Below are 16,846 nucleotides of genomic sequence, written 5' to 3' on the forward strand. Positions count from 1 at the left end.
ATATTACAGGATGAGATTGCTGGGTGTCTGCACCTTCCAAACCTCTCTTGTAGTTGTGGAGATTTGATCCATCTATGTATTAGCCATTTAGCTGTACTGTGTGACTGTACTGTACACACCCAACGTTTGATTTTTGCAAGATTTTAAAGCAATCAGTCATATATTGATGCACTCAGCAAATGGGCTGGTAAGGAAGCAGTTTGAAGGCCCCCATAACTTCCATGTTATTTATCATTTTAGACAGAAAGACAAATTTGCTCACTTCAAATATGAACAACTTATTCTTTGTTTGTATAATTCTTGATATGGATACTCATGTTTTCCACTGAGTCTGGTTGAGTGGTAGATCACCTCAACTATTCAAGTAAATGTGAATTGAAATGGATCTCATCCCTAAAAGGGGCATTCCTCTATCAAGTCAGTCTTAGTGTACTGTTGCAGATATTAGCATGTCTATAGCAGTGGCTTGAGCAAAAGGCAAAAGCCCCCTCCCCATCATCCATGTCTATGGAAACCTTTTTCCCTCTGCTCTAACCCCTCTGTCTCTCTATCTCTCCTCCCTGCTCTACTTAATAGTGTCTTTGTGCCTTTTAACTGATGCTCTCCAGAGGAGGCCTATTGAGATATGCTAATGTAAATTCCCTTCGTGTGTCATTCACCAGTTTTGGAGAACAAAAGGACAGGACAGGCTTCCTGGTTGCATTGCTGACACTGCAGCTACTGACTGTTCCCTCGGCAAGAAAGTCACCAAGTACAGTGTGGACAGCAGAGAGGTGTTATTATCATCACCACGCCACTTTTTGTCGTTCTTGTATGCTGACCTCGTAATTGTGACATTTCCGACAGCACTTGAGGGCCCATATGGTTGTGTCGTTTGTTTTGATCTCCGCCCTTTTCAGTTCAGGGGGAGTCACGTGATCCTGACGCCGTCCAATCCCGTGCCAGAAGAACACGGCTCGTAATTTTGAACAGACGGAATGCAGACGGGCAGAGCTGTGTGTGTGTTATCAATACAGCGATTCACAAACTGCTAGCAAAGCAACTATAACTCTTTGGATGATTAATGGATATATGTAGCACTCGTCGTGTCGGATGATTTGAAAATCACAGCTGCGTTTTTTTGTGGTAACAATGAGTTCTCATGTCATCACCCCGGGACCTTACCGAGCTACTAAACTGGTAAGCTACCACATTAACTAGCTACGTTACACTGCACATTAACATAAACGATGATAGTCGGGAAAAGTCGAGTTTTATACGTTATACTTGGCAGTGGTGTTGTCTAGTGGTGTAATTTTATGCCGGCTGGGATTCAGCACTAACTAACTGTTCGCTGAATGATAGTCGGTAAATTAGTAGTATTGTCTGTTCATCGGTGATTTAAAATAACGCCTTTATGACTTCCTGTGAAAGAATGGCCGAAATGTTGCTGGGTTAAGTTGACCTGCTGTACTTGTCCCACCCAATTTAAGTGTTTTCTTGCCACCTAAATCAAAATATGAAATATTCTAGAGTACATTATTCCTTAGTCCAAGGGTTTCTTAATGAATTTAGACCAGTCCTTTCTCTGTATAAGACGCATGAATATGTCAGTTGCCTTATTTTACAAGAGTTGTCAACCCCCATCCCCATATTACCCCATTTGAAACTTAAAAATAAACGGTGTCCTATCCACGTCATCCAGCCTAGCTTCGAAAATGCTATGCTAACATACAGCACTTCGTAAGCAGATTCAATATATATAGATAGATTGACTCATGTGTGTTGTGGGGCAGAAGAATATCACTGCTGCATTAACTTGGGGTAATGCAAGCACTTGGCAAGCATGTGAGCATGTTATCATGAACCAGGGTTCCAGAGCGAGGTCAAAGTTTTAGTTTAGGTACCAGAGTGAGATGTGAGTTGTCATCTGGGTAGAACGTAGTCAATTTTTGTCCAAGTTTGAAGTTCATATGAGGGACCTGGAGTATAAGCCAGTGTTTGGAGTGAGTATTGTAACTGCCACAATTCAAAAACATACCAGTGCTTATCACGTCTAACAAAAAGAGGAGGCCACGACTTTATTGTACAGTTAGCAGTGATGGGTGTAGCCGTCACCTGTAATGAACCTGAGACTCTTCATCATGAACCCTGCATCATTAAAAAAGGAGGTATAAAACTGGGGTTAAATGTATCAATACTAGGCCTACCAGTAAATGATATGACCGTGTGTGAGCAAGTGCTGTCCTGTGTTGTCAAGAAAAACTCCTGGAAAATGTCCTGGAAAGGTCCTGGAAAATGATTTCTTAAAAAGAGTGGGAACCCTGTTTCAGTAGCAGCCATGTTATCTCCACAATCCTGCTCCATGGTTGTTGCAGACCCCATCAGCAACTCTGTGATATATATGTCTATATGATAATACACTCAGCAGATTAGCTCAGGCTGCATATAATCCTAAACTGGTGGATGGGGGTTGGTGGTACCCGTAATTGGTCAAGAGCCGGTGTCATGTGGTTTCATCATGCATCACCTTCACAACCCCCACCCACCCACAAGCACATGATATTCTACACTAAACTCTCTTTCTGTATGTATTTTCCCAGTGGAATGAGGTGACTCGTCTGTTTCGGGCGGGTATGCCCGTCAGGAAACACCGGCAGAACTTCCGGCACCACGCTGCCTGCTTCACCGCCACCGCCGCCGTGGACTGGCTGCACCAGCTGCTCTGTAGCAACAGCAATTTCGGCCCCGACGTCACCAGGCAACAGACGGTGCAGCTCCTGAAGAAGTTCCTGAAGAACCACGTGATCGAGGACGTGAAGGGTCGCTGGGGCACAGAGGATATGGAGGACAACAACACGCTGTACAGGTGAGCTACTGAAACGGGTAACTATGGTAACCGATCAGTGGGTAGCTGTGTTTGTGGATTGTACTCCGCCCACACAAAATAAAGCGGTCCATGTCCTCTCCTTTCCTCCAGGTTTCCCTCCACCTCTCCGTTGAAGCCCATTCCCTGTCCAGACCCAAGTCTGGCCCCCTGCCCCATTAAGAGGAGCTTTTCCTTCAGGGACAAGGAAGGCATCTTCAGGTTCAGGAGCACCAAGAAGCAAGACAAGGAGACACAGGCGAGTTACACTGGACATGGACTATTACCTCAGTATTGCCTCAGTATTGCGAAATAGATTTACACTCACTTACACGATCAATCAGTTGGTTTTAATCTAACGGCCATGCAGGTTAAGACAAAATGCCTGTTTAGAGTGGCAGCCTGGAAGTACAGTTTAACTCTAAAAGCTCATTTATTGCTTGACTGTGGTTCTTGCTCTGCTTCGCGCTTCCAGGAAAATGTGGATCCTGCCCTCCAAGCACAGGCAGAGGAAGTGAATCAGCGAGTAGGAGAGCAGCAGGAGCAGAGACGAGAGCTGACACAGGAGGATGAACAGGAAATCTGGAGAGACATCACCCTGACCCAGTATGAAACACACATTAAGTTGAAAACCCAAGTAAAAAGTTTTGTTTTATACAAATCAGTGTATGGTTATGGGTTTTTTTATATCCAAATTGTAAGCCATGCATCATAAACTTAGGTTTAAAGGTTGAAGTCTTGTTCAGAGTGTCACAGAAGAAATGATATAGTAATCCTTAGAGTAGTTAAGGAGGACATATGTGACACAAAACAGAAGAAAATGACCTGAAAACAGAGGATTTCCCTTGTAAAACTAAACTTTGTGTGTTATGTTTCAGCCTACAGAAGATTCTGGGTCTCGCGTCTCTGGAGGAGGTGTTAGACCAGCGTTATGTTAACCCACAGAACATCATCCATAACATGACCAGAGTCAACAAGCATGGAGTAGTCACACTGGACGACAAGACCAGTAGGTTTGACGGCTAGCAGGTTGACTGACTATCTGCTTGTCTGACTGCATGTCTCTCCCTGCATGTTTGCCTGTCTATGTCAGTATTTCCATCCAACTGTTGAGCTAATTTTACACAAAAAATGCCAATTAGGTACCTTTCCATTCAGCTATGTTGAGGCACATCTATAGGTTTCCTGAATATCAAAACAAGAGTCTTTCAAGAATTGATTAATATTTGTTATTGTTCTTTAGTGTCAGGCAAAACAAAGAAATGCACACAGTGATATTCTAGTGCACTGTCTAATGGCCATACAACCATGGCGGGGACTTAAAGCACTTTGGATAGAAGCATCAACCACATGCCACATATGATTAGAACGGTCTGTTTTATGTGTACTATAACAGTGGTTCTCAACGTGGGGTCCGGGGACCACAAGAGGTCCTTGAGGGGGTTCCAGGGGGTCCCCAGAAAAATGATCAGTTGTTAAACTTTAGCACTATTTAATTTACAAGAAGTTAACACAATTAGAGAATGTAGAAGAATGACTGTTGTGATCATAGTTTCACTGTTATCTCTCTACCTACAATACAGACAGTCATGGAATTCTGGACAAAATCATATCTAACAATAAAAATATTCTCAGATTTGGGTCCGAGAGACAAAATCTCATCAAATGGGGGTCCATAGCCCTAATGTGGACTAAATTAGTGGTCCTTGATATGAAAAAGGTTGATAATCACTGTACTATAATATATCTAGCAACTGGTCTAACCTGTCAATCATCTCTCCAGATGACCTCCCCCACTGGGTTTTGTCTGCCATGAAGAGCCTGGCCAACTGTGAGTAGCAGCAAGCTCATGTCCTATACACTCCTGTCCCGCATTGCCAAATATTGAGCAACTGGAAGAAAATTACTGCTTTTATGTTTTTGTTTTATGTTTTTTCTATTGATGCCAGTGCATATATTGGGGAGGGGGAGAGCAATTACACTATATTTTCACATTGAACCATTAGACCCATTTGACATCAATTTCATTTCAGAATTGCATCATATATATCATAATCTCAGCCAATATTTAGAATATAATGAGATGATATGCAACACATTTACAATATACAGGAGGACTAATACAGTATATGTAGGTTCTTTGATTTCTGTGTAAAATGAGGAGAACTCAAACATAAGCGACTTATTGGCAGCTGCATGTTTGGTTTATGAATGTGATTGGTCCGAACTGACGCTGTATTGGTTTGTCATTGCTTCAGTCCCAACATAGCTGCAGTAACCTGTTGTTGATTTCCAGGGCCGAAGTATGACAGCGCACAGCCGTCCTATCCAGGCTTCGAGAGAGACGTCTTCAAAACGGTGTCTGATTACTTCTACAGCCTCCCGCAGCCTTTACTCACATACCAGCTGTATGAACTGTTTATCAATGTCCTGGGTAGGTATTGTGGACAAGGCAACCTTTTGATAAGTTTGAATTTGTTTCATCTTTCTAGGTGCAAATTAGAGTTTCAATACGGTAGCTGACCTTTGATCCCTGCTTAGCTGTGATCTTATGAATTCCTAATACTCCTGATGATAAAACAATGTGTTTTTGAGAGGCTTGGAGTGTAGTGGTTGGAGTTGCGGAATAGGGAGTAGATGCTTGGAAGATTCCTGAAAAGCAAACAACAACCGTTAGGAGCAAAAATACAACTATTGCGACATATTCAGACAGTACTGGCACTAATTTAGAACGCTTACACAAGGATAATATGTAAACTATTTGGCATGGCATGACATTAACAGCTCCGTCTGCCCACTCTACCAGACATTTTTAACACTCAGAAGAAATATGTGGATTTTTACATCGGGCATTCAAAGAGACCTCTGGCTGACAAGAGATACTTGTTGGTCGTATATTTGGAAAGAATCTGGCTTTGAAACAGATTTTAGTCTGCCACCTCCAGACATGCCCCCGCCAAAACTAGATTCCAAGCTAGATTGTGCCTCTTTATGCTGTGGGAATCTCTCCTTGACTACAAAACTGACTGTGTAAACCATCCACCATGTCCTTCAGGAGGAATGGGGATTGACACCTTCAAACATAATCTCCACCGCTTAGCATAAATGGGCTACAAGGAGGAAATGTATCATGAAACAAGTCAACAGCAAACATGCGGTTCTGGCATCTGTGTGACAGATGTCAGAGGGTAAACTAGACGGAGAATCCTGCTGACTGCCAGGATTGCCTGCAGGATCTGGCAGCAAAAGCATGTTGATGTGCCAAGACCGCTACGTCGATGTTGTCGTTGGGTGCTTTGACCTCTAACAGCGTCTGATGTTTATCATTGTTTACATGTTTTGACCCCTAACAAAGGTTTTGGTTGTTGCTTTTGTTTGTTGAGCCCTAACAGCGAGGTGAGCAGCTGTACTCTGTGTATCGTTGTGTGTCTGCTGTGTGTTGTCTGTCTGACCCGCTGTTGGTCCAGTATGTACAGTAAAGGTTTAAACTGACTAACAACCCCCCCCCCCCCCCCCATCTCCCCCTGTCTGCCTGCACTGACACTCTGCCTGCAACACTCGTCTCTCTCTCTCTCTCTCTGTTTCTCTGTCTCTCTCTGTCTGTTTCCCGTATCAGTGCTGTGTGGCTACGTTGCAGCGCCCCCCATGCCTCAGCTTGGGAAGCGCAAACAGGCCGACCCACCCTCCCTCCCGCCTCCCGCCAAGACGTCGTTCCGCTCCACGGAGTGTCTCCTCCTGTCGCTGCTCCGGCAGGGGTCATGTGACGAGACGGAGTCGCCAATGAGAGAAGTGTTCGGCCCCAAGCTCCGGTGGCGGCTGGCGGCGCTGAAAGGAGGCGGCGGCCAGTTAGGAGGCAGCTGCCTGAGCCTGAGCCAATCGCAAAGCTCGGATGGTTCCGCGAGACCCCGCCCCCGGAGCTGCTCAATGGAGGCTATCCTGGATGACTCCGCCCCTCTGGCCCAGCCGCAGCTCTTTCTGTCCAATGACAGCCTGGCGGCCGGTGTCCGTAGCAACAGTCTCCAGGACAACGCTCCACCTCAAGGCTTAACCGGTAGCCAGGATAACGGCACTGCCACAGCAACACCCCACAATAATCCGGACACTACATCTGTCTCCACGGCAACTCCCACCTCCTGCGAGACTGCTCCAGAAGTTAAAACCAGAAGCAGGCTGTCTGTCGTTTCTATGACAACACTGTCGGTCACACAGAGGCCCCGCCCCTTGCGGCCACGGAGCGCCGGCAGCTGTCTGGACATCATCACGGCGACCAGGAAGGAAGCTGCCAGGGAGACCAGGTGGCGGGGCCGAGCGGCCAGCTGCGTGAACGTGAACGCTCCCGGATACCAGCTCCGCTCCTCCTTATCTTCCCATCCTCCCTCCCTTTCCTCCCATCCCTCCACCTCTTCTTCCTCTCATCCCTCCTCCTGGTCCTCCTCTTCGTCTGGTGTGGCCAAAGTACCGGGGTCTCACGCTGCTGCCGGACCCAGTGGGCCCAGACCCGCCTCCAATGCGTCTAGTCTCTTTACCCTCCCTGGTCCTGCTGTTGCCCGCCGCTGCCTCAGCTCTCTGGATGTCTCCAAGCCGTTTCTACCAGTCTCACTGTTCAAACCGCCTGTCTGTCTGCCCACCAGCTCCTCCCAGCCCCCCCAACACAACCCTGAGAACAGTAAGATCCCTCTATACCTGTGTGTCTGCTTGCCTGTCTGTTGATACATGTCTAATCTAACTAACAGCATCTAACATCTAACCACTCCTAGTACTAGACTTAATTAGAAGTCAGAAACCTTCTCTAGAAACTACAATTCCTGTTCAACGAAGTGTGGAAGTGGGTTGAAGAGTGACAAAGAGATTTTCACTCTGCTGTGTTGTCTCAAGGTTCCTATGTTAGTAGGTTGATATTTTCCAGGGCCAAATATACATATTCCTGCATGTTTTAGACATGGTTGTAGACCCACTGACAGTTCTTCATAGGCCAATTGAACAGTAATGTTCAGGTTTAGAGTGAAACGGCCTAGTTCACTGTCATTTTGCCCAGCCACAATCAGTGTACATAATTTTGAACACTGTCCAACATCTTCAAATCCAGCCAAAAAGGTCTGTAAAAAGTACAGCATTTCACAACAGAAAATGTGTAGGATCCTCTTCAAGGACAACTTTTAATGAGAAAATCGATCAAAAGTAAGGAAAAATGCATTTCTGATGCACAGCAAATTAACAATATATTAGTATGATTTAAAAATCAACTTGATGTAATCTCAAAGGTTGCTTGCACCAGCTGTGAAAACGGAATGCAGTGAAAAAAAAGTTGTGATCCGTAGTTTTGCTCTGATCCTCTATGAGGATTTAGACACAGCTTGATGGTTCATAAAGGTGCAGATATCCTCTAACAAGAGATGTAGAATACATGTCAACAAAGGAAATAAACTGGAAAAGGAGACACTTCTCCGCAAGGCCATATAACTAATCAACCATTTTAGACCAACTGCTGATGATCACACAGTGGGGGCTGGTGTGCGAAGAATTTGAATAGTTCGGCCCGCACCTATTCAATTTTGTGGCGCTTCATTTTTCCTTTTGTTTGAACAAACCTCCCAAAATTTGCAGCAAGTAGCCTATGCCAGGGCCTTAACAGAAAAGGTCAAAGGTCAATCCCCGCTGTCAGTATGTGTCCATCAATAGTCATGTGTCCTTGAGCAAGACTCTGAACCCCTCACTCATTTATTGTAAGTCGCTCTGTGTAAGAGCCTCAGCTACAAATCTAGAGTGTTGCTGCAAATAATTTTAACTGCACTCAAATTATTGTAGCATATTACAATCCTATATTTAGAAATCTTAACTGACATTACTCCTCTTATGCCATTGCTGTAGTTGACTATCTTTTTATCCATCCATCCATCCATCCATCCATTCATTCATCCATCCTAGTGAATGTGATGTAGCAGTGATGGATGAATGTTGCTGTGAAGAGTGAATCAGTGCTAATATTCAGTATTCTACTGCTGGTTCTGTACTGACTTCTATTTCACCTGTCGTCATCATTGTTACTGTGTGATACCGTGTGTGTGCGTAGGCCTTCTCCAGCCTCAGTGTGAGCGCGTGGCCATCGAGGCCCTGCAGCTGTGCACCCTCCTCCTCCCCCCCGCCTCCCGCAGGAGGCTGCAGCTCCTCATGCGGATGATGTCCCGCATCAGCCAGAACGTGGACATGCCCCGCCTCCACCACGCCATCGGCACCCGAACGCTGGTGAGGAAGCAAGCCGTCACTCCGGGCGGTTTTTCCAACACTGTACCCTTCTCTAGAACTAACAAGCTTTGTCTATCCGTGGTTTTGTTTGATAGAAGATAGAAACGCCAGAAGGTCCTGTGAGGCATGTTATGTATTGATAGGTTTTTGTTGCCAGAAATAGCGAAATTAAGAACTAGAAGGTCACTCGGAGAGCGCAGACCTCCGCCAAGGTTCGTGCTATTATTGCTTCTTCATGAGTTGGATCTTCCTTGGCCCATGCTACACCCTTCTACGAAGTTTCATGAAAATCGGGCCAGTAGTTTTTCCGTAATCCTGCTAACAGACAAACAAACAGACAAACAAACAGCACCGAAAACATAACCTCCTTGGCAGAGGTAATTAAGCACATATCGACAGCCCAGTAAAGTGGCAAATGCAAACAGGAGAGTCAAAATATATTCGATGATACCTAAGTTGCCTAGATGTGACATTTAGTGGAGAACTTGGAAGTACTTTACTGCCTGATTTCTGAAGAAATCAGCCACCAAAAAACATGTTTTGTAACGGGGGCCATTTTGTTATTTCTGACCCAAAGCCTGTGAATGTTGACAAGTTGTATTCATAGATGTTGAAAGTAGGGGTGCGGGGGGTGCAGCAGCACCCGCTATTGACAGCTTCCCCTTACTGCACCTAACTTTTTTTAAAATAAAAAAAAATGGTGCTTAAACTTTCATTTCTTACTTCGACATTTCCTTACAATAAATATGTTTCCATAGCATTATGTGCATGATCTTATATAGCCTCTCTGCATAGACTGTAAGAAATGATAAGCCTTTCTCCTGCTCAAAGCATGATTGCATAAACTGACAACTCCCCAGAATAACCCCGTTTACATGACTGAAACACTTAGTTTGATTATCCAGAGAGAATTGTAGAAATGGGATATACTGTATATATTTTTTGATAAAAGTAACTTGTTTCCTGTCTCACCACTTTCAAATTTAATCAAAACAACCACAGCCATAATTCTGCTCTACCACGTCATGTTGTTCGTCACAGCCTTATGCCTATCTCTATTACAATTACAAAATGCCATGCTTCAGGCTCTACTATGCAGTTGTTGCGGTGTGTTTGGATGGAGCTGAGCCGCTGTGTCCAGCATGTCTCCGTCACCGTCCGCCTCCTGTATTCCTGATGATTTGCACTGTAGGAACATGGAAGCTGTTTGGAATAGCCTACCAGCTTGGTGCGCACAAAAACACAGACGTTTGTACCTATTTTGCAAGAGCCTGGTGCTGGTTGTGCAATATTTAATCAAGGTACCTACATTGGTTGAGGTGTGTGTAATTGTGCAGTGCTTTGAATATGCGCACCACATCATTCAAATTAGAGGCTGCAGGTGGAACCCACATAACCCTCAAGCCGCCTTTGGGTGGATATAGCGATTTCATCAACCGAAATATATCCTACAAACTGTTGTGGATGACAGATATTGGATGGATGTCAGAATAACCCCCTAATGTAGTCCAGTACAGACTAATTACCTTTTACCTACACATGGTGAGCTGGACACATAAATTGCAACAGAAATGCGACAAAGGTGTATACAGACTTCCGAAAAAAAAAAAAATACACATACAGCACCCCCTTTCAGAAAGTAGTTCCAGCATGCCTGGTTGTGTTGATGGCTTCCAGATCTATTAGTAGGAGTTTACAAGGAGCACTTGAAGGCAGCATTTGGCCAGGATGCACAATGTGTGCCATGTTGCCGTAGTGTCTTTGAGAACTAACAAGGTGGCAGCTGATATTTCGACAGTATCCTCCATAATGTCGCCATGAAAAGCCTCACAGCCTAAAAGGCAGCAAGCATAGAACCACAGTATTTAGCTAAAATGACTGCCTTTAACTGGAAACTGCAACGTCCAACCTCTGTCTATTTACAAATTGCAAATGTGAACACAGATGCATGTTGCCATATTATATGGAGCACTGTATCTGATGGATGTCATTAACAATGTTATGTATGTGTATGTTGTTTGCCTGTCGTTCCTGTTCCAGATGGTTCATACGTTTTCAGGCTGCGTTCTGGGCAGCGCTGAGGAGTGTGATCTGGACGAGCTGTTGGCTACCAGGCTGGTGTCATTTCTAATGGACCATCAACACAGCATCCTCTCAGTCCCAGAGTACCTGCTCAATGCGGTCACTGACCACATACAGTACCTACGCACAGTCCAGGTACACACACACACACACACCTTAGCATGTACAGTATATGCACCATCGCATCCTTTGGAGTATACAGACATACATTTAGATACACATACATATACATTTAGATACACGCAAATACCTACAGCACAAAAACATATACCTAAATTGGCCATTGCAACATATAGTTTCACACACACATACCTATGCCATGTACACACATTGCCATTTCTGCTACTTATATATACAGACATGCTTGTTACAGTTTTGAGATGTTTAAATGGTGACCAGACGCAACACACACTAATGCAAATCTAATGCCAGTAAAACCACAAATAAGTCAATGAATTGTTTATTAATTGAGCTCTAAAGATTTCCTCCTATTTGGGGTTTTATGATTGTTTGACCATTAAATATATCATTGGTTCAAAATTATGCAGTAGCCAGTCATTTACAACTGCGCCACCGACTTGGACCAAGCCAACTGAGCCGGGATTGGCTCTAATGTTAACGCACTACTTCTGATTGGTGCAGCTGACCACAGGCTCTTGACTTGCATGTGGAAAATGCCACCAATGCCACACACAGGATCTTTTTGACCCTCGTCTCTCCCGGCAGGTCCCGGCCAGCGGCGTCTGCAGTATTGGCGGCGGGGATGCGGCTACCGTCCCGGTGCCCCTCCACGCCTTCTGCCGCCAGATAAGCAGCGCCGAGTTCGAACAGCAGAGGATGACGTCGTCCCAGAAGGCCATGGAGGAGCTGCTGGAGATCCTGCTGACCAACCAAAACATCAGCGAGAAAGACAGACGCAAGAAGCTCAAGCAGGTAAGCCCTCAACCCTCCTTTCAAACGGGGCATAAAAACAATTTTTTTTATTATTGATTGATGTGTTTATTTGAGTGTCCTGCACCATTTATAGTGCCCAGCCCATATGGGCTTACAAGACACTAGACAGCAACAACAGCCAGGATGGCCACATGACAAATCATAATATACAGTTCCACAAATTCAAAAGGAGAACATTTCAAAAACATTCAATTTCCATGACAGAAATGTCCTATTATGTTGGATACAGTGTTCTCTGTCTTGCATTTTCTATAAATCTTGCTAAGACAAAAATCTCCTCATTAAAGAGCCAACTCAACATATCACCTTCAGACAACCAAAACATATCAGGGTTCTTCAACTGAATTTTTTCAAATAGATGATTCCTCAAATCACTGCACATGGGGCAGTGAAACACAAAATGAAATTCATCCTCGACAACACCAAGATCACAGAAAACACAAACGCAGCTCTTCAGGAATACCTTTATATCTGCCTACCTCAATTGCCAGTGGTAAGGTACCAGTTCTTAACTGAGCACATAAGGACCTCTGCCCTCTCTTTAAATTAAATGTTATATAAGGTTCTGTGAAGTAATCTTTCATTTGAACGTAGTTTCTGAGCTTTGGCTTCTTCCAAATCTCCTCCTTCCATTGTTTAAGTGTTACTGAAATTCATTCGTCGTCTTTTATTCGCTTCAGTTCCAGAAGCAGTACCCAGACATCTACAGTCGCCGGTTCCCCTCCTCAGCCAGAGAGGACAAGCAGGACAGCAAACCAAAGATTAAACCGCCCCTCCTCAGCATCAGAAAGACCAAAGCTTTCAGCATCAGGAGCTGAACCAACTAACGCAAGTGTCCCCACCGTAGACGCCCCGGTCTTCACTGCACGCTCGCTAGACCACACCCGAACTGTTACCGCGCTCCCCGAGAGGAGATTTTGGAAAATGTTCCGTTTCCGTTGTTCCGTTTTTCAGCTGTTAGAAGGCACAAAGGAATGTGCTGGCTAACATTTACTTGTCACGTCGGAAATTCTGGGAATCCACTGTGTCACATTTTGTGTGTTTTTAATATGAAGAGCTAGTGCAGGATGGATGCAGCCCGGGAGACTTCTATTTGCGCGTATGTGAATGTGTGTGTGTGTTAGTGTGTATATAAGTGTGTTGGCAGCTGGATAACATGAAGGCAGGTGAACAGACCAGTAGCTCTTTGGAGCAGTTCACATCAATTACCGATTTCAACATGTATTTTTTAGGAAGTAGATGTCGTAAAATGTTTTTTTTTTAATTATTATTATTATTATTATTTAGCATTGTCCGTCTGATTTCCTCACTTCCCCCATTTTCTTTCTCATCTGCTGTTTGTCTTCTGCCTCTACTGCTAGCGTGTGTGTGTGTGTGTGTGTGTGTGTGAGCAAGCTTCAGAGTGACATTTGGGAGAGAAGTATGCATCTCAGAGACCACTGGTCCATGTGGGAACGATTAGACGATAGCTTTCTTAATTTATATATGAATGATGTTATTGGGAGCAGCGCTAGATACGAGTCTTTGCTTGAAATGTTGTGTTTCTTTTTATGTTAACTGTTTGTTTTTTTATTATATTATACTATACTTAACATTTTATGCGTTGATGCATTTTTATTCAAAATGCTCTCCAGTTTTGCTACTGAACCTTTCCTTTTCTTTCTCTCATTTTATGTTTTGCTATTCTTATCTTTTTGCCTTTTTTTTTGCTTCCACTGTAGTTTATTCCTGTGTGTGATGCGATTAAAGGGATATCTTTTATTTTCTTGTTTTAGCCCGTTCAGGGATGAGATTTTAGTTTTTTTCCCAGATTTTCAGGATTTCAGATTGTCATACACACCTCTCATTCATTTCTAATGAAGATCCTGTTTTCCAGTTTATTTTATCTGTTATGTTTGTGCGTCTTGTCTTGATCACATCCCTGCTTGGTTTATTGGATAGAGCAAAGTGTTGCACTGTTTAGGCATTATAAATGACCGGCCAGCTTATGTCAATCACTAGAATTGTTAATATACATATTTACTGCATATGGAACTCCTTAAAGGGATATCTTCATGTTTTGAAATTTATATTTTTGATAGTTGTCTTCAGATTTTGGGTAAAAAAGTTGCTACAATTTGTCATTCTAAAATTCAAAATGTCAAGATATTCCTTCAATGTATTTATCTTAGGTTGTATGAAGTATTGATTCTACCCTGGTACATGTTTGTCTAAACCTCAGTGTGTGTGTGTGAGAAAGAGAGTGTGAGTGTCTGTAACCATATAAGCTCCCAAAGCCCATTACAGCAACAGTGTTTTTGGCAATAACTGACCACAGGAGGTGTATACCTACAGTTGTACTCCTTCCTCAATATTGTTTACTATGCAAAATTCTGGGAAATAAACCTATCCAATTGTTCTGTCTATATGGCTTCATGCTTTTTCTGTTGGCTATAGCCTATGTGAACAGATAAGTGGGCAAGGACTCAGTTTTGGAATAAAAATATATTGTTTGTACTACATTTATTCAGCAATGGTGGACACTTGGTGATCCTCAGTGATGTAAACAGGGTTCCCACAGGCCTTGAAAATCCTTGAAAGTTTGTGGATGTGATGAAAATAAAATAAGGCCTTTAAAAGTTTTTTAATAAATAGATGGCCTTACCAGATATTCCCAATACACGTCCAGTATGATCCCGTACTGCCTTTATGATCGGTAATGTTGCGGTAACGGAAATTCACGACCAATTTCTCCACCGGCACTTTGCTTTTCTCCCTCTCTGTTCTGGGAAACAGCCGGCCTCTCCTTCATCGTCATTAGTTGGCTGAGAAAAAGCTTTTTCGAGAGCGGCCGCTCTTCCCATTACTTTTAAAGGTCCCATATGGTGTAAAACAGGATTCCCCTTGCCTCTGTGATGATAAAGGAGTTGGATGGTCTATCTAAACATGGTGAAAGTATCAAAACGCACGGTCGCCAACTAAATCCACACAATCCATATTAGAAAAGCGAGCCTCTAAACGAGCCGTTTGGACTTCCGTAACTTTGTGGCGTCACAAAGGTTCGCTCATTAGCATTTTTGTAAGAAATAATAGACTAACAAAGTGTTTTTTCAAAGCGGTTGAGCGGTTGTCATTGTTTATTACCGGAGAGTTTTCCCTACCTGTAGCCGCCGGGCCGCGGTGTCTCAGGTTTCACTCTCGAAACGGTTAGCCAATCGGAACAGAGGGGTCGTTAATATTAATGAGCCTTAAAGACACGGCGACAGAAACAGCCTGTTCTTGGTAAGGCTCAGAGAGGTGCTGGAAAATGAAGGTGTAAAAATGGATTGAGAGTGTTTTTGGTTCATGACACCACACACACAGCTTTGAATGGACCTCAAGACACAAAATAAAACACTGGAAAGTGTAGAGTATGGGACCTTTAATGAAAAAAAGGTGCTGGCAGTTGAGAAAAAATGCTGTGTGACCTAAGACGTGACCTAAGACTATCTGAGGTTGGAATTTTCCTTTAAAGGGGAATACTGACATTCCATTGGATGAGGAGTTTTTGTTCCAAAAGTATTATGAGTATGAGCTACAAATTGAGTTTTGAGACCCAAAAATCTCAGCAGCTGGTGAAGTAATCAGTGAGTCATTGGTATTGATCAACCACTCTATCCACCCTCCACAGGTACATTATGGTCATTTTCTGTTATGGGACTGTAAATAAACATACTTATTTCCCCTTTAAATGCATTTCTATTCCCCTTTAATGTGAGCTGGCAGTTGCAGCCAGTTCCCAGCAGCATGCAGAGCCACCCAGGATGACAGATTACTAATCTGCCTGACCTCTGCTAAACCATTCATCTGTTGCACTACTCATCCTTTCACCCCTCCATTCTTCTATTCAGCCATCCATTTATCAAGATCACAGGGGACAATAAGCAGATAGACACGGTTAGTCTTTGTCTCTCTCCTTCTCTCTCTCTCTCTCTCTCTCCTTCTCTCTCTCCCACCAGAGCTGGCCAATTAAAATAGTTGTGAGTGCTCGGCATGTCTGTCTGGAACTAATTAGATGGGATTTTCACTGTGGGACCAGAGTAGAGATTCCATCAACAGACACACACAAACATAAACACACGGCTTTTCACAGCTGACTTTATTCGTTCGACCTTAGGCGTGGGTAGGTGTGTGTTTGTGTTTGTGTGTGTGTGTGTTCCCAGGTTGGCGATGGCCTTGTTTAGGGCCATGGAGAACATTCTGCATGGAGCCGAGGGCCAGACGGCTGAAAGGAGAGGAGACAAAGCCGACTTGTTCTGCCGGCTAATAAGACCAGAGGAGGAGGAGGAGGAGGAGGGAAGAGAGAGAGAGAGAGAGAGAGAGAGAGAGAGGGAGGGGAGGGGGTTAAAGGGCAAGGAGGAAAAGAAAACAGGAGGGAAAAGGGGGAGAGGGTAGGAAAAATCGAGGTAGGAAAAGGGGGAGGAGAGAGGGAAGAAGAGTGAGAGGAGAGGAGGAAGTGAGGAAGGAGGAGGGGGGAGTGAGTGGGAAGAGAGAATGGAAGGAAAAACAGAAGAGGAGGAGAGGGAGGAGGGGGCTGTCTCCATCTCTCGCCACAGGAAATCAGCATGTGGTTTAAATGCAGCTCTCTCTCTCTCTCTCTCTCTCCCTCTCTCTCTCTCTCTCTTTTGCAAGCTATTTGTGTGCGTGTGTATGTGGAGAGCATAAAGCAGCATGGTGAACCGGTGAGTAATCCGTTCCTTTTCT

General features: G+C 44.0%; 1 protein-coding gene across 1 annotated transcript; it reads left to right on the forward strand.

Annotated features, from left to right (window-relative positions):
* Positions 1-1,131: 1,131 nt before the first annotated feature.
* LOC139661965 (DEP domain-containing protein 1A-like) lies at positions 1,132-12,942 on the forward strand. Its single transcript, XM_071540553.1, has 12 exons — positions 1,132-1,179; positions 2,583-2,848; positions 2,960-3,104; positions 3,321-3,451; positions 3,724-3,854; positions 4,629-4,676; positions 5,142-5,279; positions 6,462-7,511; positions 8,916-9,088; positions 11,129-11,305; positions 11,897-12,103; positions 12,805-12,942. The coding sequence occupies exons 1-12, from the start codon at positions 1,132-1,134 to the stop codon at positions 12,940-12,942; spliced, it is 2,652 nt and encodes an 883-aa protein (XP_071396654.1).
* The last annotated feature ends 3,904 nt before the right edge of the window (positions 12,943-16,846 follow it).

This window comes from Centroberyx affinis, unplaced genomic scaffold (assembly GCF_046629955.1).
Source record: "Centroberyx affinis isolate AG114_WGS23_722 - 3 ecotype Tasmania unplaced genomic scaffold, CSIRO-AGI_Caff_v1 ptg003676l_1, whole genome shotgun sequence".
NCBI lineage: Eukaryota > Metazoa > Chordata > Actinopteri > Beryciformes > Berycidae > Centroberyx > Centroberyx affinis.